This window comes from Nycticebus coucang, chromosome 20 (assembly GCF_027406575.1).
Source record: "Nycticebus coucang isolate mNycCou1 chromosome 20, mNycCou1.pri, whole genome shotgun sequence".
Taxonomy (NCBI): Eukaryota; Metazoa; Chordata; class Mammalia; order Primates; family Lorisidae; genus Nycticebus; species Nycticebus coucang.
The window spans coordinates 35436648-35461691 of NC_069799.1; the positions used below are offsets into that span (position 1 = coordinate 35436648).

At 41.5% G+C, this 25044-nt stretch overlaps 1 protein-coding gene across 1 annotated transcript in view; it reads right to left on the bottom strand.

Annotated features, from left to right (window-relative positions):
• The window catches only part of LOC128572814 (zinc finger protein 43-like), a 246565-nt gene extending 221547 nt beyond the window's left edge, over positions 1-25018 (bottom strand). The window contains exon 1 of the mRNA XM_053572925.1: positions 24860-25018. Within this exon, the coding sequence (XP_053428900.1) occupies positions 24860-24892 (33 nt within the window). The 5' untranslated portion in view covers positions 24893-25018. The remainder of the gene's footprint in view (positions 1-24859) is intronic.
• Between the last annotated feature and the right edge of the window lie 26 nt (positions 25019-25044).

Sequence of the window (25044 nt, forward strand, 5' to 3'; positions counted from 1 at the left end):
GCTTGTGTTTTTTAATCCAGTCAGCCAATCTATGTCTCTTCAGTGGGGAATTCAAGCCATTAACATTTATTGAGATAATTGATAAGTGTGGTAGTATTCTATTCGTCTTATTTGGTGAGAGTCCATTGCTTAGTTTTATCTTTTGCATCATTGTGGAGCTTAGGTTCTGTCCTTTGATTTCTGAGTTCTTACTTTGCTGCTGATCCATTGTGGTGGTCAGTGAGCAGAACAGGTTGAAGTATTTCCTGTAGAGCCGATCTTTTTGTGGCGAATTTCCTCAATGTTTGTATATCCGTAAATGATTTGATTTCTCCGTCAATTTTGAAGCTTAGCTTAGCAGTGTACAGAATTCTGGGCTGAAAATTGTTCTGTTTAAGTAGATTAAAGGTAGATGACCATTGTCTTCTTGCTTGGAAAGTTTCATTAGAGAAGTCTGCGGTAACTCTGATGGATTTGCCCCTGTAGGTCATCTGGCGCTTACTCCTGGCAGCTTGCAGAATCTTTTCTTTTGTCTTGACTTTGGACAGGTTTATCACAATGTGTCTTGGAGAAGCTCGGTTAGAGTTAAGGCGACCCGGGGTCCGATATCCCTCTAAAAGCAGTGTGTGAGAATCTTTGGTGATGTTTGGGAAATTTTCTTGTATAATATTCTCTAGTATGGCTTCCATTCCTCTGGGGCATTCTTCTTCCCCTTCTGGAATTCCAATAACTCGTATGTTGGAACACTTCATAAAGTCCCATAATTCTGACAGTGAACGTTCTGCTTTCTCTCTCTTCTTTTCTGCCTCTTTTACTGTCTGAGTTATCTCAAGAACTTTGTCTTCTACCTCTGAAATTCTTTTTTCTGCATGGTCTAACCTGTTGCTGATACTTTCCATTGCATCTTTAAGTTCCCTAATTGACTGTTTCAGTTCCTTCAGGTCTGCTATATCCTTTTTATATTCTTCATATTGTTCATCTCTTATTTGATTCTGTTTTTGGATTTCCTTTTGGTTATTTTCCACTTTATTAGCAATTTCCTTCATTGTTTCCATCATTTCTTTAATTGTTTTCAACATGTGTATTCTAAATTCCCTTTCTGTCATTCCTAACATTTCTATACTGGTGGAATCATCTGCAGCAGCTACCTCATGGTCCCTTGGTGGGGTTGTTCTAGACTGGTTCTTCATGTTGCCTGGAGTTTTCTGCTGATTCTTCCTCATGAGTGATTTCTTTTATCTGTTTCCTTGCCCTAATTTTCCTTTCACTTCCTCTTGCTCTTTAAGTTCTTATTCCTGTGGACTAAGGGTTACAGGACCAGAAGGGTGAGAAGGTTGAAGAGCAAAAAAAGGGGATTAAAGAAAGGAGGACCGAGTCATAACAAAAAAAGAAAGATAGAGAAAGGAGAGGGGGTGGGTATAAGGAATATTGACAAAAAGAAGAGAGGCACAGAAAGAGGGAGACAGGGCAATATAGGTGTACAGTAGGGTACTTTGACACAACCTTAAAAAACCCCACCTTCTGGGGGTGCCCAGTTGCGTGGTTCCCTTGAGGTCAGCAGCTCCTTGCTAACCTGATCAGACACAGTACCCCACCTCCACCAAGTAGAGAGGAAAGACAAAAATGCTATAAATCAAACCAAAACAAGCAAACAGAAAACTTTACAGGGATAAAATTGGGTGAAAAACCAAATGATATCGGTAGAAACACTAGCAAAAATGAAGTTGTAGTTATTAAAAAAGGCAGCAATGGGAAATTATAATTAAACTAGGAAAATTGAGAAAGAAAAAGGGATCTGTATGGAAAAGATTGAAATTAAAAAAACAAAAGAACATCAGCAACGTCAAAATAAACAAACAAAAAAAAACAACGAAACAAAAAAAAAGAAAAAAATACACAACCAAAAACAAAGCAGTTTGTATATGTTATTGAATATTGTCTGGGCAACACGTGGTCTTCTGGGGTATGAGATGTTAATCACAGTTCTGATACGACTGGAGGCTGCTGATTTCTCAAACCCCAGCAGGTAGACACCCTAAATCTCTCTTCAGCCTACTTAAAAGGCACTTTGAACGTGTAAACTTACTGAGCAGAAGCTTTCCCAGCTTTCTCACTGGAATCACTGCTGAATTGGCTATCCACTTACCCAGTGTGCCAAAACCGGTCTCACTTTGCCCCTGAGGGTTAGGGCTGCAAGGCGGCTCAGACCTCACCCTTAGGCTACTTGGTTGCTGGGTTACCAGCTCCCACCCGTTTCTAGCTCTGCGACCCTGAGGGTGGAGCTTGCTGGGGCAGATCACTGACAATGGATCCATGTGACCCACTGCTAAACACTATTAGCTCCGTCTGGCTCAGCGGCTCAGACTGGGGCCCTAGACAACGGCCAAAGTTCTCCGCACTCCCGCTCAGGCCTTCCCCAAGGCAGTTCAACTCAGTGCCAAGTCCAAGGACATTAAAATGGTTCACAGGTAAGGCCTTTCTGGTTTGCAGTCTCGCTGCTACTGAACTTACAGTTGTGGGCGGGTTTAGACGGATTGAACACATGCGACCACTTGCCAGTTTTCCACTGTTTTAGTCCTCCTCTTGGGGTCCAGAAGTCTCTCGCTGACTCCCTGTATCCTCATAGGAGTGATGATAGGCAGTTCCCACCAGCCAGAGATGCCTGGAGTCCTATCTCCCCAGACTCACGGTGCCCAGATGCAAGGAAGCTGTTACTCGGCTGCCATCTTGCTCCGCCTCCCCTATCATTTGTTCTTAATGTTGATTTGAATACTACTGTATTCATACTACCATACAACATTACAATGTACAAAGTGTCCCAAGTAACTTATAGATAGGCAACGGAGGGTATATTTTATATTTTTAATATTTTTATTTTAACACATAGAAAAACATGATGGAAAATTATGGTATGAATATTTTATAAATAATGGTACATTTAGCTACAATTGCCATTTCCCCTATGCATGTATGTCTGACAAATTTAGGGACACCTTGTACAGGTAAAAACTACAAACAAAATTCACTGATGTGAGGTAACCTACCTCAAAAAGTTAAAAAGAGAGCAGTGGCTCTTGTCCGTAACCGTAACTCTCTGGGAGGCAGAACCAGGTGGATGGCAGGAGCTCACTGATATTTTTCAAAGAAGAAATATAAATAAATGGCCCACAAACATTTGAAAAGATGCTAAAATTACTAATTATTGGAGAAATGCAAAACAAAATCACAATGAAATGTTACATCATACTCGCAATGAACACTAAAAAAAGTTTATCAAGGTTATACAAAAAGTGGATGCTTTGGGGGCTGGGCCTGGTGGCTCACCCATGTAATCCCAGCACATTGGGAGGCTGATGTGGGCAGATGCCGGATCTCATGAGTTGGAGACCAGCCTGAGTTACAGGGAGACCCCACTTCTAAAAAATAGCTAGGCATGGTGGCGGGACCCTGTAGTCCCAGCTACTAGGGAAGCTGAGAATAACTTGAGCACAGGACGACTATGTCAGACTCTGTCTCAATAAAAAGAAAGTAGACACTTTTTGAAACGTTGGTAAGGAAAATTGTTGCAGACGCTATTAAAATGTAAGAAGGTTTCTTGAAGACTAAAATTAAAAATTATTATTTGATCCCGCGATCTCATATCTGGGTATATATCCAAAATATGTACTCAGAAGTTTGACACCACCCCAAGCAACACTAAGACCCCATTCTACACTAAAAGAAGAAAATTATATCCAGGAGTTATGGTGGGCATCTGTAGATCCAACTGTTTGGGAGGCTGAGACAGGAAGATTGCTTTAACCCAGGTTTGGAAGTTGTTTGAAGCTGGAAAGATGCTACAGCATTCTAGCCCAGCCAACAAAGTGAGACTCCATCTCAAAGAAAAATTCTCTTTTCTACGTTGGGCACCTGTAGCACAGTGGGTAGGGTGCCAGCCACCTACACTTAGGCTGGAGGGTTTGAACTCCACCCAGGCCTGCTAAACAACAATGACAACTACAACAAAAAAATAGCCAGGCATTGTAGTGGGAACCCGTTGTCCCAGCTACTTGGAAGTATGAGGCAAGAGAATCACTTAAGCTCAAGAGTTTGAGGTTGCTGTGAGCTATGACGCCATGGGAGTCTAATGAGGGTAACATAGTGAGACTATCTCAAAAAAAAAAAAAAATTCTCTTGTCTAGATAATTACAATTTTCCACTGTGACTGTGGAATGATCCAAAGCACAATTTTTTTCTTAATATTAATTAATATTTTGTTGACTGAGAACAGGTATATTGAATATTTTATGTAGGTTATGGCAATAAACTTTGATGGATAATGTACAATTTGTCAATATGAGGTACTTACTAGAAAATGTTAATAAATACACATTTCAAAACAGTAAAGATAGTTTGATCATGTTATCAATATATTGCTATTTTCACAAAACCTGAATAGGTTTAATTCATCCTTTAGAGGCAATCAAAGTCTTACATTTCCAAATAAAAAATATGAACTTTATAAAATATGATAATTCATAGTACGTAAAATAAGCACTTGGGAAAAATTAAAATATAATTTAGATATAGGTGGAGGAAAGTGATGACAATTCAGTTGATTGTGTTTTTGCCCAAAGTAAAGTAGAACTTTCAAGTGAGCTTTTTAATACACATGGAATGCCTACTCATTATCTAAATTATTTGTTACATAAGTTGAAATTTTAACACATAGTTCTGAATATTTAAATCTAAAATTACAGAAAATTGGATACAGAATAAAATGGAATGTGAAAACATATATAGAGACAGTAAAATCAGCAAGATGGTAGAATAGAAGTCCCATGTTCATGTCTACCTCTCATGGTGACAAGTTTTGGGGGAGCCATCAACAGAGAAAAAAAGTTTTAATGACACCTGAGCACAGTGACTCACACCTGTCATCTCACCTACTTAGAAGCTGGGTTGAGACGATCACATCAGTCCAACAGTTTGACAGGCTGAGGCAATACAGAGAGACACCATCCCACAAAAAGTGATTTTACAACAGCTTTAGGATCCAGGGAGAAGGCTGTGAAATTCTCCTAATGTTCTCAAGAGGGGTCATTTAGAAAAGGCAGAGCATCTTTTACTTGCAAACTAAAATACCCTGGTCTTGGTTACTGCCTGGAGAATGGCCTACTCGACTTTGGTCCCACTGAGAATTCTGAAGTGACTATGTGGTCATCCCCAAATTCTCCTACCCATGATCTGGGAGTGGTCCTGCCCACAGAGACCTGGAAGAAGATGCACCCTCATGACCATGGAGATAGGCCTGCAGACCTAGGTACTGTGTGTGTGTGTGTGTGCGTGTGTGTATGTGTTTATATAACTATGTGTGTATATTTATATACATATACACACTAGAACCTCCATAGTTGGCCATCTCCGTACACTGACCACCTCCTCAAGTTGACTTGATGTTCATAGACCAGACATGCACCGCATATGTGTATTGGTAAAGCAGGCCTAGTCCCTTATGCTAATCAAACATGTATGTTGACATGTTTGTTACAGTCCCTCGGGTGGTCAACTCACAGAGGTCTGCTGCTGTATGTGTGTGTGTGTGTGTTTGTGTATGAATAAGCACATCCTAATCCAGAGGTAATTATAAAAAAAAGAGTTATTTTGTAACAGAGACATTGATATATTCTCAGGAATTCCCTAAACTCCCTAATGACATAGTATATTTAAGAAATGTAACTACTGGATGTGGGGCCTCACGCCTCTTATCCTAACACCCAGGGAGGCCAAGGCAGGTAGACTGCTTGAGCTCAGGAGTTCAAGACCAGCAAAAATTGCAAAACTGGCTAACAGAAGTGGAGGCGGCCTGTAGTCCCAGCTACTTGTGAGGGTGAAGCAAGAGGATTGCTTAAGTCCAAGAGTTTAGGGCTACGTGAGCTATAATGCCATGGCACATCACTCTGTCTCGAAAAAAGAAACAAAAAAAGGAAATACAGAGAATAGATACCTATAACTACATTAAGGTTGGCAATGAGAGCACAAAGAAATTAAAGTATTCATGACAGTCCATATAAAAAGAAAATTTTGAAGTTACATAACATTAGATTTTCTTACATTTAGGGAGATTCTTAGTGTTCTGATAAAATTACCTACTATAATTTGTGCAGAAACTTCTCTGAAAACTTCATAGGGGATCATACCTGTGGTGCATCTTACAGGGGTATTTGCGAAACTTGGTAAATGTAGAATGTAAATGTTTTGGCACAGTAACTGAGATAATGCCAGGAAGGCTATGTTAACCATTGTGATGAAAATGTGTCAAATGGTCTATGAAGCAAGTGTATGATGCCCCATGATCATATCAATGTATACAGTTATGATTTAATAAAAAAAATAAATTAATTAATTAAGTATAAAGCAGATAACATACAACAACTCTTTGTGTTGTTCATGGAATTTCTGAACCAAATACTAATATCACCACTTCACGTACTTATTCTGGATATGATGCTAAAGAAAAACAAGCTTTTTTTTTTTTTTTCAGAAACAGGCTCACTCTGTTGCCCAGGCTAAAGTGTCATAGGATCAGCCTAAGTCACAGCAACCTCAAACTCCTGGGTTTAAGCACTTCTCCAGCCTCACCCCCACCTACACAAACCAGGCGGGGGGAATCAAAGCCTCCAGTCCAATGCCTAGCTAATCTTTCTATTTTTAGTACAGACAGGTTCTTACTCTTGTTTAGGCAGGTCTCACATGCCTGAGCTCAAGCAATCATCCTTGGGTCCCAGAGTACTAGATTCCAGATGTGAGCCACCACACCCAGCCTAAAGAATACATAAAAAAAAAAAATTTTCAGACATACTAAAAAGTACACAAATATTTTATGTCCTTAAAAGCAATGGAAGAGAAGTCAAATACTGCAGTCACATTCCAGCTATAGAAAGTTCTTTTATTTTCACTATAACCTAGAAAGAATATCACTGAAAAGTAATGTACTTCTGGAAATTAAGGACTAATTAGACAGGCATAGTGGCTCACAACTGTAAACCTAGCATTGTGGGAAGCCAAGCTGGGAGGATTGCTTCAGCTCACAAGTTCAAGACCAGCCTGAGGAGTGTGAGACCCCCTCTTTACTAAAAAATAGAAAATCCATTAGCCAGACATTGTGGAGAAACCTGTAGTCCCAGGTATTTGGGAGGCTGAGAGAAAAATCACTTGAACCCAGCAGCTTCAGGTTGCTCTGTGCAAGGCTGATGCCAGATCACTCTAGAGTGAGGCAAGAAAGTGAGATGCTGTGTCAATAAGGAAATAAAAACAAACAAACAAACAAAAAACACTACAGAAGTGCCCTTATGTAAGAACAAGAGAAAGAAACCCAGGATTCTCAGAAACCATTCCCAATTAATCTGAGTTTCCCGAATCTATTATATAGTGTGGTTTCCTCCATGACCTTTGGACCTCTGACCAGTGTTACCTGCTTCATTCACTCCAACCTACCTGGGGGCTTGACTAATGTCTGGTGTGTCTTCACCTTCCAGGGTTCTTTGCTTGGCTCCAGACTGGTGATGAAGTTAGGCTTAGAGAGAGTAAAACCTGTTGTATTAGAAAAAAGGAACAGGACTCTTATGGGAATTCTTCAAGTGGTACTCTGTTACCTTGCTAAAGTAGAGAAAAGAACACTTTAGAACATCCTGAAAGAATAATCCCCAAATAGATGTTCCTTACAGAAATTTTAGAATCTTTAAAAAGTATTTAAAATTTAAAGATTTTTTACTCCACCACCCAGTAGTACGGAAATAAAATTTGGTGCTAGAAATCAGACTTAAAGGTGTGGGTAACAATCTATGCCACTAAATTTCTGAAATTACCATTAATCTAGTGAAGGATATAAATCAGACAAAAAAGGGTAAGATTAATGCCAAAATGAACCATCATTGATATTTTCTTTTCTATACCATGATATCCCTAAGTTGTCCTTAGAAACAAGAAACTGATGCTCATGCAGTCAAAGAGAAACTGAATAAAAAACTTTTACAAAGAGAGAATATGAATTGCGTAGTGTAGACCAGGAACTGTGTATTTCAGTTATCCTCACCTAGGAAGACCAGGTGTCCGTAGTTCTCCAACATGACATCCCAATACAAAGTCTGTTGAGCAGGGTCCAGGCAGGCCCACTCATCCATAGAGAACTCTATAGACACATCCTTGAATGTCAACAGTTCCTGAAAAACAAACATATTTACCAAGAAGCCAGAAGGAGACTGAATTTCACTTTTAGTTACATGAGTGAAGAGAACTTATTCTGACTTATATGAAAGATCGGAGTTACCTAATAACGTAAGTATAGAAGAGACATATTCCCTCAGGTGTTGTCTAACACAGAGGAAAGGGGATGGCATAACACCCACAAAACCAGTGGACATACTACACTTTTTATGGTTGACACAATAGAAAGGCCACCAATACTGGAATGTATAATTTTGTGCCTTATTTACATCATTTAGTATAAGTCATGTACATTTTTTATATGAAAATGTCATGGTGAGGCTCGGCACCTGTAGTTCAGCAGCTAGGATGCCAGCCACATACCCTGGGGCTGGAGGGTTAGAACCTGGCCCGGGCCTGCCAAACAACAATGATAACTACAAGAAAAATAGCCAGACTCGACCGTAGCACAGTGGTAACAGTGCCAGTCTCATACACCGAGGCTGGTGGGATCTAACCAGGGCCAGCTAAACATCAATGACATGTACAATAAAAAAAAGCTGGGCATTGTGGTTAGTACCTGTAATCTCAGCTACTTGAGTAGCCGAGGCAAGAGAATAACTGGAGCCCAAGAGTTTAAGGTTGCAGTGAGCTGTGATGCCACTGTACTCTATTGAAGGCCACATAGTGAGACTGTCTAAAAAAAGAAAAAATGTCATGGTGAGATAAATGGTACCTCTAAAGTTTTAATGTGTACACTAAAGAACTGGAGTTCTTAAAAAAAATGTAAAAAGTTATTCAGAAGATATGGGGTGAAGACTCAATTTCTAAATTTTTTTTTTTCTTTGAGTCAGAGTCTCAAGCTGTCGCCTTGGTAGAGTGCCAATGCGTCACAGCTCACAGCAACCTCAAACTCTTTGGCTTAAGCAATTCTCTTGCCTCAGCCTGCCCAGTAGCAGGGATTACAGGAGCCTGCAACAAGGCCCAGCTATTTTTTTGTTGGAGTTGTCATTGTTGTTTCCTGGGATGGATTCGAACCTGTTAACTCCTTTGTATGTGGCTGGCGCTTTAGCCGCTTGAGATACAGGTGCCAAGCCTCAATTTCTAAATTTCCAACAAGCTCAACAGGAATGCCAATGCTTCTGTCCCATGACAATATTTTGTCAAACATGCAGTGCACTGTAGCACTGGATTTATCCCAGTTGATTTCTGAACCAATAAACAAGGATGACACCCATTCACAAGTACAAACAACAGTACTGCTGTGATAGGGCAGAAAAAGTAAATGTGATAAAAACTAATTTAAAAAACAAACTAGTTTTTGGCAAAGTTCAAGGTACAGATAACTGGCACATTTTCTAGTCTCTAATCATGTCTTTAAATATGTCCTTTTAGCATTCTGGAAAGCCAGGCTTTTCTAATTATCCTGGTGTCCAGAACATTGAGTTGCTTTAGGCAGTTAATGCCGTCTTCTGTACAAGTGCATGTGCTTCATCTCATTCTATGTAGAACTGATGGAACTTCCAGGTGGAAGCTAAACTGCACATATTCCCCTTCTTTGCTAATATCCAATGACCCAGCCTCATCCCCAGTGGGAATCTCGGGCACCCACATTTTTCTATTTTCAACAGAGAGAAAGGGAATATTTGCACTATTTCAGGGTACTAATTTAAAGTGAGAATTTTTAGGGCATATAATAAACCTGGATGAAGGGATCAGAAAGACTGCTACATATGTAGAGGAGAAGGATTTCTGGAACCCCTTGACCGCTTTAAGAAATAAACTTGTATTTGAAACAAACTCATTAGGCAGGAACATCACAAGACATATAAAGGTTTCCAAATTCTAAGAATGTGATATTGCAGGAGAAAAAGTGGGCACAGCCCTGGACCTTGGACACATTTACCCAAGAAGCAATCATTTTTTTTTCTTTCTCCTCCTTGCCTTGACTTCCTTCTCAGGGGAGATTATCTGGACATATTAATCCTGCATCTTGATAATATGCATTTAAAGGCATCACCCTAACCCCTTCATTACTACTACAACCATATCCACAGGTAGAGGGACCTCGAAGTACAGAAAATATTTCACCCTTTCCTGTTCTTTATCAAGGGAGTCAGGGAGAAGGAGATTCCACGTAAACACCAAAGTATGTGTTTCTTATTTCTTGGCCTCCAGTGCCCTCCCCGCCAGCAATTTCTGCTATGGAAATGAAAATATGGGCCCTGTGACCTCTTTCTAGAAAAAAATAAATAAACTCCACTGACTTAAATGTATCTGGCAACCCTCATGCTTGATACTAACTTAAACTTAGCATCACATGCGGATGCTTAATGAAAACCACAGGATGACACAACCTAGACTCATAAAATCTTTGGGAAGGCAGAGTCACAGATAAGGTGCTTCTTCCAACTGGCCATGAAATCTTGACTGGAAGCCTGGGCTGAGGACTACTTAGTTAAGCATCACCTCTCAAGGTTTAATATGCATACTAGTTATTTCCCATTATGCCCATTCTAAGTATCTGATTCTGTAAGAGCAGCACCGACTCTACTTCCAAGCAAATAATCACTTTATATGAACAATGCCTGTTTATGTCCTTGCTTAAGAATTTCAGGAAGGGGCGGCGCCTGTGGTTCAGTGAGTAGGGCACCGGCCCCATATGCCGAGGGTGGCGGATTCAAACCCAGCCCCTGCCAAACTGCAACAAAAAAATAGCCAGGTGTTGTGGCGGGCGCCTGTAGTCCCAGCTACTTGGGAGGCTGAGGCAAGAGAATCGCTTAAGCCCAGGAGCTGGAGGTTGCTGTGAGCTGTGTGATGCCACAGCACTCTACCGAGGGCGGTACAGTGAGACTCTGTCTCTACAAAAAAAAAAAAAAAGAATTTCAGGAAGAAGGCTGGGCCCATGGCTTACACCTATAGTCCCAGCACTCTTGGAAGCTGAGGCGGGTAGATCCCCTGAGCTCAGGAGTTCCAGACCTGCCTGAGCAAGTATGAGACCTCGCCTCTAAAAATAAGCAGGTGTTTTGGTGGGCACCTCTATTATCAGCTACTTATGAGATTGAGGCAAGAAGTTGGCTTAAGCCCAGGAGTTTGAAGTTGCTGTGAGCTGTGATGCTACACCATGCTATAGAGGGTCACAAAGTGAGACTCTGTCTCAAAAAAAGAAACAAAAATTTCACCAATTGTTTTGAACCATTAACTATAGAATGATGATTGCAGGATCCCCATAGGAATTTTTTTTTTTTTTTTTTTTGAGACAGAATCTCAAAATGTCACCCTTGGTAGAGTGCTGTGGCATCAGAACTCACAGCAACCTCCAACTCTTGGGCTAAAGTGATTCTCTTGCCTCAGCCTCCCAAGTAGCTGGGACTACAAGTACCCGCAACAATGTCGGGCTATTTTTTGTTGCAGTTGTCATTGTTTTTTTGCTGGCCCAAGCAAAAAACCGCCAGCCTCAGTGCATGTAACTGGCGCCATAACCATTGTGCTATGGGTGTTGAGCCCTCCATAGGAATTAAGGATGGAAAATAGTGAGCAGTTAACCCCCATTTCAGTTTTGGTCTTGCTAATGTTGGCTACACTGCTAAAACCGTTTCAATGAGACATCTAGACCTACACATAGAAATCTCCTACACATAGTTTCCCAAGCTCCTTATCCCTTTCAACACCTTCCGATCAGCTGAGGAACATCAGGTGGTCTTTGCATCATTAGTCAGCCATCTCACCATGTTGCTCTTGAATAAACTGCTTTTACTCCCACCAACTCTTCCTTGTGACTATGACTTTTTATGAAGGAATAGTCAATCTTGGGTTCAGTTAAAATTTTGCAGGTTCTGAGTGAGTCTATGAAGTGGCTTGTTTAACAATTCCCCATGTTGCTGCTGTTACTCCTTTTAGACTGTAGCAGCACTCAGGCGGAGAAAGGAAACAAGCAAAGAGTCCCCTCTGCTCAACACTTTGTAACAACACAAATATCTCTGGTGCAAAGAAGACCACCAATCACAATCCTGATGCATGGCATAGTTTGCTGGCACTTTAAATTCTCCAGAGCTGAGAGAAGCAGTGTCTCAGGACCTGGACTCAGAATTTGGACCTGCAGATTTGGGTCTGGCATATACAGGGGTGCAGCTAGTGCCCTGTGTATATGCATGAGAATTACGGAAACAGAAAAATAGGAATGAGGACAATCTCAGGTATACTCAATGCACATCTGTCACCCAGATTGAGATTCTGGCCTCGTAGTTTCTGGATCAGTTTTAGGTCTCAAGATATCAGGATAATTGAAAGACAGAGACAGGTAATGGCTGATTGCTGCCCTATAAAAGTAGTTTCTAAAACTCTACAGGTTATCCCCAAATTCACTATACATAGGAAAAATTGTAGCTAAATATACCTTTACAAAATACTCATTTATAGATAGATGGCAATACATAGAGAATAGTTCGTAAATGTTTTATACAATTTTGTTGTAAATAGGGTGGAGCCTGTGGCTCAGTGAGTAGGGCACCAGCCCCATATACCAAGGGTATAGGCGAAAAGCCTCTATATAAGACTTTTATACAGATTATTTCTGTGAGAGTAAGTTAAAAGTCTTTGGGAGACGGAATGGAAAAACCTGGCTAGCACTACATTATTGTTACAGGCCTGGTCACGTAAAAGACAGGACTTTCTGACTTTTGATCTGAGCACGGAGGCAGGGCTTGAAAGCAGGCTCTGTAATCTCAGGAATTTCCAAACTACTCCCTTAAGATGGATGACTGCCTCCAGATGGTCTGCTAAAGGTCATGGCATTGTACATTGTAGCCATTTGGTCCAGTGGAGTTCTGTCTTGTGTCTGATCTCCTGGAGCTTTGGTTAGTTACTTAGCATAAGAAACAACTTTAGATAAGGTTAGAAGTGTTGTTATGGCCTAAGCTGTAGACACCCTGGTGCCAGGTGGTTAGGGTCTTTGAGTTACAGCCAGTAGATTATTGATTTATGATGCGTACACACAGTACTGCCTATAAAAGTTGTGGTAAAATGAAAATTTCTTGTTACACACCTAAGAGAGTGGTAATCTCCTTTTCTGTTAGACAATTTCAACTGCAGGACCTATATTCTGCAATGCTAGATGCATTCGCATCCCACATCAGAGGGTGGCAGGTTCAAACCGTGACCTGGCCAAACTGCAACAAAAATAGCTGGGTGTTGTGGTGGGTGCCTATATTCCCATACTCCAAATCACCTAAGCCAAAGAGCTGGAGGTTGCTCTGAGACGGCACACTACCCAGGGTGACAAAGTGACACTTTGTCTCTAAAAAAAGAAAAAGTCATTGAAAATAAAAGTCATAGAGCTATGATTTCTCTTTTTCACTGTGTATGGTGACTATAGGGTCAATTTTTGAGACACCATGTACTATAACTGCTCAAGAAGGGAGACTGGAAATTGGCAGAGACCATTGTAGCTTTGTTATTTGGGACAAAATTCACTTTGCTCTACAATTGTGTATTGTGACTGGAAGGTTGAGATGGAAAGCGCCCTCTGGAATTACACTCAGTGGACATCATCTATTTGTTTTTTTTTTTTGAGGAGACAGAGTCTCACTTTGTCACCCTCAGTATGGTGTTGTGGTCTCATAGCTCACAGCAACCTCGAACTCTTGGGCTCAAAGCGATTCTCTTCTTTCTGCATCCCAAGTAGCTGGGACCATAGGCGCCTGCCACAATGCCCAATTATTTTTACAGATGGGGCCTGCTCTGGCTGAGGATGGTCTTGAACCCATGACCTCAGGGAATCCACCTGGCTCAGCACCCCAAAGGGTAGGATTACAGGTGTGAGCCACTATGTTTATGTCATATCTGATAACTCTGGATGGCATGTAAAAATACTATATAATTAAAAACAGAGTCATTTAGAACTCTAGAAGAACCCACCATAATTGTAGGCAGAAAAAGAACTGTCATATTAAACCAGAATGTGATGTTCACCTCAACAACCTAAGAGATTGCAAAGATGAATTAAATCACCATAATTAGTCCTCAATAAGACCTGACAGCGCCATTGGTTACACAGGATGTCCATAAAGTTTGTGTGCAACTTAAAAGAGTAAAATCCAGGGTAACAGAGTGAGACTCTGGCTCACAAAGAAAAAATAATAAAAGAAAACAAAAGACAAAAACAGAAAGAAAACATGTGTAGGGCCAGGGGATAATGGTGAGAGAGACTGGGGTGTGTAATTCAATCTTGGAAGGAGCTCTGATTACAAAAATGTCCCAGGCTCTGTTTTCTCAAGAGCAGCTCATTGCAAAAAACCACCAGCCTGGGTGTATGTGGCTGGCACCCTACGCACTGAGCTATGGGCACCACCCTCCACCTGATATTTCTTAAAGATCAGTCCAGGGACAGTTGGTACCTCCCAGTCTGTTTTTCAGGTAGTCAACCAAGAAGTCAGTGAGTACTATCCCATCTATCTTGGCAGTGAACCAGACTTACTCCATTATGTTGAGGGATTGTGGCCCAGAAGTTTGCTAGGAGTTAACTGGTATTTTTCCACCTTAGTCTAGGCCTAACAACCTAGAAGAGTTAGGCTGAGAAAACAAGACTGGTACAGTTAGACTCAATATACCATACTTTTAGAAAATGTGGGGAAAATGCAAGTCTCCCTGTTGAGTATTAAAATATACAGAATGGAATTAGGCTGAAAGGGTTCTAGAGCTTTTAGTTCCTATGTTAGGAAACGAAAATACAATTCAAATTTGTTATAAATTACTAATTGTAAGAATGTTTGGTCTTTACTGTGAAATAATACAAAAAATTAAAGGGGAGGGGCAGGTGCGGTGGCTCACACCTGTAATCCCACCCTTGGGATGCCGAAACGGGTGGGCTGCCTGAGCTCAGGAGTTCAAGACCAGCCTGAGCAGGAGCAAGACAATGTCATGAAATAAAAATTAAAAATAGCTGGGCATTGTGGCCAGTGCCTGTAATCTCAGCTACTTGGGAGGCTGAGGCAAGAGGATAGCCTGAACCCAAGAATTTGAGGTTGCTGTTACCTAAGATGCCACCACAATCTACCCAAGGTGACCAAGTGAAACTCTGTCTCAAAAAAAAAAAAAAATTAGAGCGGAGGTGAGAGGGAGATTGGTATGTTCTCACCTAAGGTAGAGTCACCACACAAACACAAACAATATTAGCTAATCATTTCTACACTCATATTAATCTGAAATTTACAAAAAAAGTGGAGTTGCAAAAATAAAAGGATAAATATTTTTAGTGTTTAAATATATATTTTGCAGCCAGTGTCTTGCCCCAGTAACCCAGAGCAGGAATGTCATAGCTCACAGCAACCTCTAAATCCTGGGCTTCAACAATCCTCATGTCTCAGCCTCCCAAGTGGCTGGGACTACGGGCTGCCACCACCACAATACCATGCTACCTTATCTATTCTCAGTAGAGACAGGATCTTGCTCTTACTCAGGCTGATCTCCAACTCCTGAGCTCAAGCAATCCACCCACCTCAGCCTCCCAGAGTGCGGGGATCATAGACATGAGCCTTGGCACTTGGCCCCTCTGAATATATGTTATCATTTTCAATTCTCCACAAGTGTGTGTACATATATATAGACATATATATGCTCTTAGGCTGATCTGTAACTCCTGAGCACAAGCAATCCACCCACCTCGGCCTCCCAGAGTGCAGGGGCAGGGATGATAAACATGAGCCTTGGCACTCAGCCTCTTTGTATATATATTACCATTATCCATTCTCCACAAGTGTGTGTGTGTGTATATATATATATATATATATATAGACATATATATTCATCTAAATTCATAGTTTTTCAGTAAAGACTAAAATCTCTCACCCTGTCTCCTTTCTCTTGCCTCCAGCTCCCTCACCTCAGTAGATTTCTCTTTTTGCAAACCATTAAAAAAAAAAAAAAATCAGGGCGGCATCAGTGAGTACGGGTGCTGGCCCCATGTACCAAGGGTGGTGGGTTTGAGCCTGGCCCTGGCCAAACTGCAGCCAAAAATAGCAGGCCCTTGTGGTGGGTGCCTGTTGTGCCACCTACTCGGGAGGACTCTCCCTTAGGTGAGAACATACCAATCTCTCTCTCACCTCCCCTCTAATTTTTTTTTTTTTTTTTGAGACAGAGTCTCACTTGGTCACCCTGGGTAGATTGCGGTGGCATCTTAGGTCACAGAATTGTCTAAGCCCAAGGGCTGGAGGTTGCTATGAGCTGCGACACCATGGCACTCTACCGAGGGTGACAAATTAAGACTCTGTCCCCCAAAATAACCCCAACAAATCAACCAAAAGAAAATATAAATTCTTTCCCTTTACATTTCCTGAACTGTTTTCTCTTTCAGTATTTGTTCCTTTAACCCTCCAGTGATTCCTGAGTATCCCACGTGAAAGAAAGTATGAACAATCACACCTAAGGACTGGAAACACCTAGAAAAATGTCTGTGTTCAAACTTTGCTGAGAAAAAAATGAATCCACCATTCACACTCACAACAACTTGTGAATTAGGATGCAATGACACCCCACTCCCCTTAAATCAAGCTACCCATTTGACCTTAGCCTGGGCATTCTTCCTTTCTTTCTTTGGGATACTAAGCTTTCTTTCTTCCCACTGCTATTGTTGCAGAAAGACGAGACCCAATGAACAGAAAGAGCACCTAAACACCATGTTTATAAGAGGAAGGGCTTTATTCCCGGGCCTAGAGCTTAAGGCATAGAAGCATTCCACATGGCTGTGCTCCCCAACTGGTTTGGTCTTTCCCTTTTTATCTCCAGTCAAAAAGTTGCAACCCATAGGTACCTTTTTCATTGGCCAGTTTGAACCAAGCGGGAGATGCTATTCCAGCCCCCACTGAACTACAGGATTTCACAGAAGTGAAAATTTCCAAGTTCCAGGAAGGTAAGTCTACAAATTCCTAAGAGCTGAGTCACCATGGAGAGGACCCTGCAGATGTATCCTTGTGGTCTCCTAGAGAAGACCTGTTCTCCTGGACTTTACCCCTCTCGGGTATCCTCTCTCACTATATTACCTTTACTCACTCCCTGCTCTCTCTCATGTCTTCCACCCACTCTCTAATATAAAATAAACTTACATATTAATATCCTAATCTGGACCTAAAGAAAGTCTTTTCTCACACTATGTGCAGGACCAACTGACCTTTTTCACACTGCTTGAAATCACATATAGTGAGAAGAAGATGGAGTCAGCCAGGCCAGGGACTACAGGACACATCTGATCTGGTGGTTTAGGTCCTACAAGACCTTCCCACCTGTCTCCCATGCTTATTATTTTGTATATTTAGCTCCCATCTTGAAGATGCCCACCTTGAATCTTTCGGAAATTTACTTTGGAAATGTCAGAGATTGTCACTGAATTGGAAATGTCAGACATTGTCACTGAGTTGTGCAGTTTTTTATTTTAAATAAGGGTTATCGTGGTCTTTGCTTTGGGAGGATTGATTTATAGATTTAACTTTGAATTGGAAATGTTAGAGATTGTCACTAGTTGTGTGCTGTTTATTATATTATTGAAAGTTAGTTAATATGCCCTCTGCTGTGAACCATTATGTATAAATCTCCAATTTTGGAAATGTTAGAAGAGAACAGTCTTGGAGAGGCTACTCTCACTATTGTCCAGAATCACTGGCCTTCTGACAAAGTTTGAGAACCTCTCCCTGTCTCTGCATACTGGCTAACAGTGACAGGAAGCCCGACCCTCTTCCTCCTATATATAACAGTCTCTCTCACTAATGCAGAGGCCAAGGGAAAACTTTCCACTTAATTCTTTGAAGGTTTCCAGGATATCAACTCACAGATGGAAAATTAATAACAGAAAAGCATACAAACTTATTAATGTACTACATATGTGGGGAATCAGAGAGAGATTACTCCAACCTCCCACTGGGGTACAGAAGCTTAAGACTCCTTTTCATAAAAGAAGAAAGATATGGGAATGTAGACCATTTTCTTGAAAGACAAATCTGAATGAACCTCAGAGACAGAAATTATGCTGAGGAAAAAGCTATTCTCAAAGAGTGGTTGGATTTGTGAACTGCAGCAGATAAGGAGGTAACAGGAAAACAATAGAAGGCAACTGTTTTTTTGTTTTGTTTTGTTTTGTTTTGTTTTTATGTGGTTTTTGGCTGGGGCTAGGTTTGAACCTGCCAACTCTGGCATATGGGAACGGCGCCCTACTCCTTGAGCCACAGGCGCCACCTAGAAGGCAACTGTTTTTATTTTGGGAAGACATTTTCTTTGTTACACAAGGACATTTTAGAGAGTCCATCCCTTATAGAATCAGGTGTACCCACCCAAATACACCTGCCCCAGCCCAGGTGGGACTGACCTGCCCAGGCAGGATCAGACTCATGTCCCTCCCGGGAAATAAACATGCTGCCAATTGCTGCCACCCTGACTCTTTAAATCCCCATGGCCATAACCCATGTGCAGAATTCCTTTCCTGATTTCACCCCACCTGCATCCAGGTGGAATAAAAGTCACGTTAACCACATACACTGGGCCTCCGTTGTCCTTTCATCTCACGCCTCAGGATAATCTTTCATTTTTAGGTCCCTAACATGTCAATCCCTCCTCTTGTGGTGAGGGGAGAAAGACTAGGTTATAAGGGAATTAATATTCAGGCTTATTTCCAAAAAGCTTTCCATTTTCAAAAGCACTCACCATGCTTAAACTACCATTTTTGGAAGAATTTTCTGCTCCCCAACATTAACTTAGCAGGAAACAAAATTTAGGCTTAACCAATCACAAACTGCCAATTCTTTTCTGATTACTAAACCAGGAGATTTTCACCTAGATAGTCCAAATAAGGTCAATGCATAATTGTAACCAATCAGTTCTTGAATTTGGCTTTGTGTCACCTTTCTTTTTTTTTTTTTTTGAGAAAGAGTCTCACTTTGTCACACTCAATAGAGTGTCATGGTGTCACAGTTCACAGCAACCTTAAACTCTTGGGCTCATGGGATCCTCTTGCCTCAGCCTCCCAAGTAAATGGGATTACAGGCACCTGCCACTGCCACTATGCCCAGCTATTTTCTTTCTTTTTGTTTTTTTTCTAAGAGACTGGGTCTCTCTGGTTCAGGCTGGTCTCCAACTCCTGAGCTAAAATGATCCACCCAACTCAGCCTTCCAGAATGCTAGGATTACACGCCTGAGCCACTATGCCTGGCCAACTTTGCTTTCTTATGTACCTTGTGAGAGCTTTTCCTTCAATCACCCCCCAACTCAACCTACCTTGGAATCTCCAAACTACAACTTATGGCTGAGAATCCATGAATTGCTATTTGTTTGTTACATAGACATTTTAGAGCGTCTACCTCTACTCCTGTGGTGAGGGGAGCAAGACAAGGTTTTAAGAGATTTAATATTCAGGCTTTGGTTCATCTTTCTTAACTGGAATTTAATGGACTTGGAATGGTGATTCTAAAAGAAATCAATGGTTACTGTTTGAAAGAGAAGAAACATAAATGACTTCTGAATCATTATTTGTCATTTTGTTAGAAATTTCAATCATTGGCCAGGCGCAGCTGCTCATGCCTGTAATCCCAGCACTCTGGTAGGCCGAGGGGAGCACACTGATTGAGCTCACGAGTTGGAGACCAGCCCCAGTGGGAGGTTGGGGTAATCTCCCTATGATTTCCTCACATATATAGTACATTAATAAGTTTGTATGCCTTTTCTCTTATTAATTTGCTATGTGTGAGTTGGTATCCAGGAAACCTTCAAAGAATTAAGTGGAAGGTTTTCCTTTGGCCTCTGCATTAGTGAGAGAGACTGTTATAAGAGGAAGAGGGTCTGGCTGCCTGTCACTGTTAGGCAGTATGCAGAGAGAGGGAGAGGTCCTCAAACTTGCAAAGGCAAGACCCTGTCTCTACGAAAAACAGAAAAACTGAGGCAAGTACCTAACTTCATACCTAAGTTTATTTTTATTTTGGGGAGAGACAGAGTGTCATGTCACTCTGCTGCCCAGGCTAGAGTGCCATGGGTGTCATAGCTCCCAGCAATTTCAAACTCCTCGGTTCAAGCAATTCTCCTCTATTAGCCTCCCAAATGGCTGGGAATACAGGTGTCCTCCATGACCTCCCACTAATTTTTCTATTCTTAACTAGAGACGGGTTTTCCTCTTGCACAGGCTTGTCTCCAAGCAATCCACCCACCTTGGCCTCACAGAGTGCTAAGATTACAGGCATTGTGGTAGAGACAGACACCCCCACAATCTTTTTTAGCTATTCATAAACTTAGAATGCCCTTGAAAATGCCTCCAAATGAATTGTTATCACTGGACTTTCAGCAATGCCTAAACAACACAAGACAACCTGAACCATTAGGTGAATAGTGTTATTGGGTATCAAAAAGCTCAAATGTATATGCAGAAAGTGCAGGTTCTTGGTTTTCAGCTATAGTCTAGACAAGGTAGCCTATTAAAAAATAGAAAAAAAGGCTTAGCACCCACACACAAGCACGGAGGCTAATGGGTTCAATCCCAGCCCGGGTCAGCTAAACGACAATGACAGCTGCAACAAGAAAATAGCTGGGCATCGTGGCAGGCGCCTATAGTCCCAGCTACTTGGGAGGCTGAGGCAAGATAAGCTGTGAGGTTGCTGTGAGCTGTGCTGCCACCACACTCTATCAAGGGCGAAAAAGTGAGGCTCTGTCTCTAAAAAAAAAAAAAAGGATAAGCAGGCTCGGTGCCTATACCTCAAGCAGCTAAGGTGCCAGCCACATACACCTGAGCTGGTGGGTTTGAATACAGTTCGGACCTGCCAAACAACAATGATAACTACAACCAAAAAATAGCCAGACATTGTGGGAGTGTCTGTGGTCCCAGCTACTTGGGAGTCTGTGGCAAGAGAATCGCTTAAGCCCAGGAGTTGGAGGTTGCTGTGACCTGTGATGCCACAGCGCAATACCCAGGGCAAGAGCTTGAGGCTCTGTCTCCAAAAAAAAAAACAAACACGAAAAGAAAAAAGATAAGCAAAAGCTTTTCCAATGCAAACAAACAAACAAACAAAAAAAAAAAAAAAACTACGAAGTAATAAATGTCCCTCTGGGGCGGCACCTATGGCTCAGTCGGTAAGGCGCCAGCCCCACATACCGAGGTTGGCGGGTTCAAACCCAGCCCCGGCCAAACTGCAACCAAAAAATAGCCAGACATTTTGGGAGTGTCTGTGGTCCTAGCTACTCGGGAGTCTGAGGCAAGAGAATCGCTTAAGCCCAGGAGTTGGAGGTTGCTGTGAGCTGTGTGATGCCACGGCACTCTACCGAGGGCCATAAAGTGAGACTCTGTCTCTACAAAATAAATAAATAAATAAATGTCCCTCTGAAAAACATTATCCCCTATTATGAGCTCCACAGAAGCCTTCAAAGAATAATGGTCTGTCTTTTATGGCAGAAGTTACACTCCAGGTAAGCAAATTTTCAAACTTCACTAAAAATTGCATGTAGCCTGCAGACTTTAATTAATCTGGAAAATATAAAAAGAAAATATATCACACAGTAAAAAAAAAAAAATGCCCAACTATGCCAAGAGCGCCATTAACATTAATGGATTATTATTGTCCCTCTAATTATTGTGAATAAATGTAGCCCCTAAAAGCAGACTCATATCAAATCTGTACAAAGTTATTTATAAGAGACTCTTCCAGGCAGTCTCAATTCAAATGTCCAGGCAAGACGAATATAATCGTAAAGTAAAAAAGTATGTACAACAAATGCAGCAAGTGGTATCCTTTATTCACAAGTTCTCTTCCCAGACTCCAGTAATCCCTACAGAAAATTTACATCCCTTTTATCCTAGTAACCAAGCCCAGCTCAAACCCTGGAAAGACAGGCCTGAGAAAAACAGCTGAAGGAAAAGTAGGCTAGTCCAGAAGATGTTCTGCTGAGGACACCACAGCAGTGAAACTTGCAGGACTAGAAGCCTGGGCCCACCACACTCCAGTCAAGCCATATCTCACTCCAGAAGCAGCTTTGGCCCACAAAAACTAGATGGCCTCTCCTGAAGGCAGTAACAAGATGGAATGAAGAAATACAATCCCCAGTCATCTTCCTCTTGAGACTAGACACGGCTGTGTTCTCAATTTCGATGAAATAAAAATGTAGAGATTGATTTAGAACAAAATGTCATAAATATGTCTGATTTCTGGCTCAGTGCCTGTAGCACAGTGGTTACGGCGCCAGCCACATGCACTGAGGCTGGTGGGTTCAATCCCACTGGGGCCACAGCTAAACAATCACAACTGCAACAAGAAAATACCTAGGCACTGAGGCAAGCACCTGTAGTCCCAGCTACTTGAGAGGCTGAGGCAAGAAAATTGCTTAAGCCCAAGAGTTTGAGCTTGCTGTGAGCTGTGAGGCCACAGCACTCTACCAAGGGTGACATAGTGAAACTCTATCTCAAATATATATATGTATTATTGTCTAACTTCTGTCTTACTAGAAGTCCTCATGTAGAACAGGCATTTCCTTCATGTCTAATGGAGATGTGCACCTGCTAGAACTTCTGAGAAATGTCATACTTTCCCATATATCCACAAGATTATCCCACACCCAGATATTTATACTTATAAAACAACCGCTACTGTCAAGAAAAAAGGATATTATTTGCCATATAACTGAAAAGTGTAACTACTAGTCATAAATATATTAAGTTTAAAAGGTGCCCATTCTGATATACCATCCTTAATAATTCCTTACTTAAATGTAACTTAACTGCCTTTGTACCTTATGCCAATAGACACACCAAGCTATCCCGAAGATAGTTAATATAAGGCACCCAGGCCTTTGCATACATCCCTGCTACAACACAGAGAAAACTCCTTCACTAAGCTTAACCCCTTTTCTACCCTGGGTACAAAAATGTAAGTCCAACCAGTCTAAAGTAATTTAAGATATTACACTCCCTGAAAACTATCATAGCCACCTACACCTTTTTAACCCTGATAAATACACCACTTTAGCCATTTGTGTCATATCAACACTAGCTATTGGACTCAATCTGAAAATTAGTCCATTGTCCCGTGCCATCAAGGCCCTTAATACAACTTCTCAAGCCATAAATGCTCTGAGCATTCAATTAAAACAAGTACGAGAAGCTACCCCCCCAAAATCAAGCAGCCATTAATTATTTATTATTAAAACACAATCATAGATGTAAAAAGTTAAAAAATATATACTGCTTCAATTTATCTACCAGTTCCCAACCCATTAAAAACAAGTTAAATGTATAAAAGATATACTCCAAATAAAACAACGGACAAGATTTTTCATAATATCCAACACTTCCTAACACATTGTCATAATTACCTAAATCCAAACCTTAAGTTATTCTCATGTATTATAAGCTTCTTAATGTTACAAATACCATTGTACCAAATATATACCATTCATAATGTACCTGATGTTTCACAAATTTCAGAAAACAAAATCAAACAGCACAGCCCTCATGTCAATTTAACCATAACAATTATTTCCATTTTAAATCAATTTCATAGACACGAAAATAAAATAAATAAAAGTAGAGAATGTGGTAGACACAGGCACCCCCACAATCTTTCTTAGCTATTCCTGAACTGAGAATGCACTTGAAAACATAGGAGCAGTAAGTCAGTCAACCAAACTAGAAATAGGGAATAAAAATAATAATCTTGAAAAAAAAACCAAGGAAGTAATGAGGCACTATAGTACAACTTGATAGCAGGTTTAATGATGTTTTGATGATTTTCTGTGATTGCTTTCTTTAATTGTTATATGTAACTAACTAGCCTACATGTTGTTAATCAGGTAAGTAAAACATGTTTTTAGTATACTTTTGAAATTATCCCCTATATAAATCATTAAAATTTGTTACATAGACAAAACAACATTTAAACAATTATTCTCGAGGAGGCGCCTGTGCCTCGGTGAGTAGGGCGCCGGCCCCATATACCGGGAGTGTCGGGTTCGAACCCGACCCCGGCCAAACTGCAACCAAAAATAGCCCAGCATTGTGGCATGTGCCTGTAGTCCCAGCTATTCCCGAGACTGAGGCAAGAGAATCGCTTAAGCCCAAGAGTTGGAGGTTGCTGTGAGCTGTGACGTCACAGCGCTCTACCAAAATGAGACTCTTGTCCCTAAAAAAAAAGAAAAAAAATTGCTCCCGCTGTTCTCCGTAATTGCTGGCCTTTCCGATAATAAAGTTTTTTCATGAATCATCTCCTTGTCTCCGTGTTTAACTACAAGGACAGGCAACAGAGCCTCTTTCTGTTCACCAATACCGTGAGCCACCGCGCCTGGCCCTAAATTTACGTTTAATAGGAGAATGGAGGGACTGGGGGTCCCAGGGACTACAGCTCCTACCGTTAACAAGCCCCACACACCCAGCTGGGATTCTTCCTCAGGACCTTTCCATTGTCATCACCTGGGAGGGACGCCGGGCGCTCCAGGCACAGCTGCTCAAATAGAGCTCTGGGCCGTGGTCTGATTAACGCTCCGGGAAGGGGCCGCAGCAACAGAGTCCCTGATGCCTGCCCCTCTCCACCTTTTACATACAGGGTCGGAGGGCCAAGGGGTGCCAGTGGTAATCTTCACTCTAAAGACTGTAAAGCTGAAGTGAAATTGCCCAGTCTCGCCACAGCCACTTCCGGCTCCGACCTCGCCCCTCCCCCTCTCAGGACACCCAGTCTCCAGTACTCACCATTTCCCAGCTTCTGGGAGGTCCTGGTGTCATCCCTACAGATCTCCCAGTACCTGCAGCTCACAGGGTGACAGAGGCTGTTGCAGAGTCATCTGGATCGTCCGGGAGTTGCAAGAGTTGAAGAGGGGATCCCAGTTGAGCTCGCGGCAAGAGACAAACACTGCGGATCCCAGAGCCACAGTGGC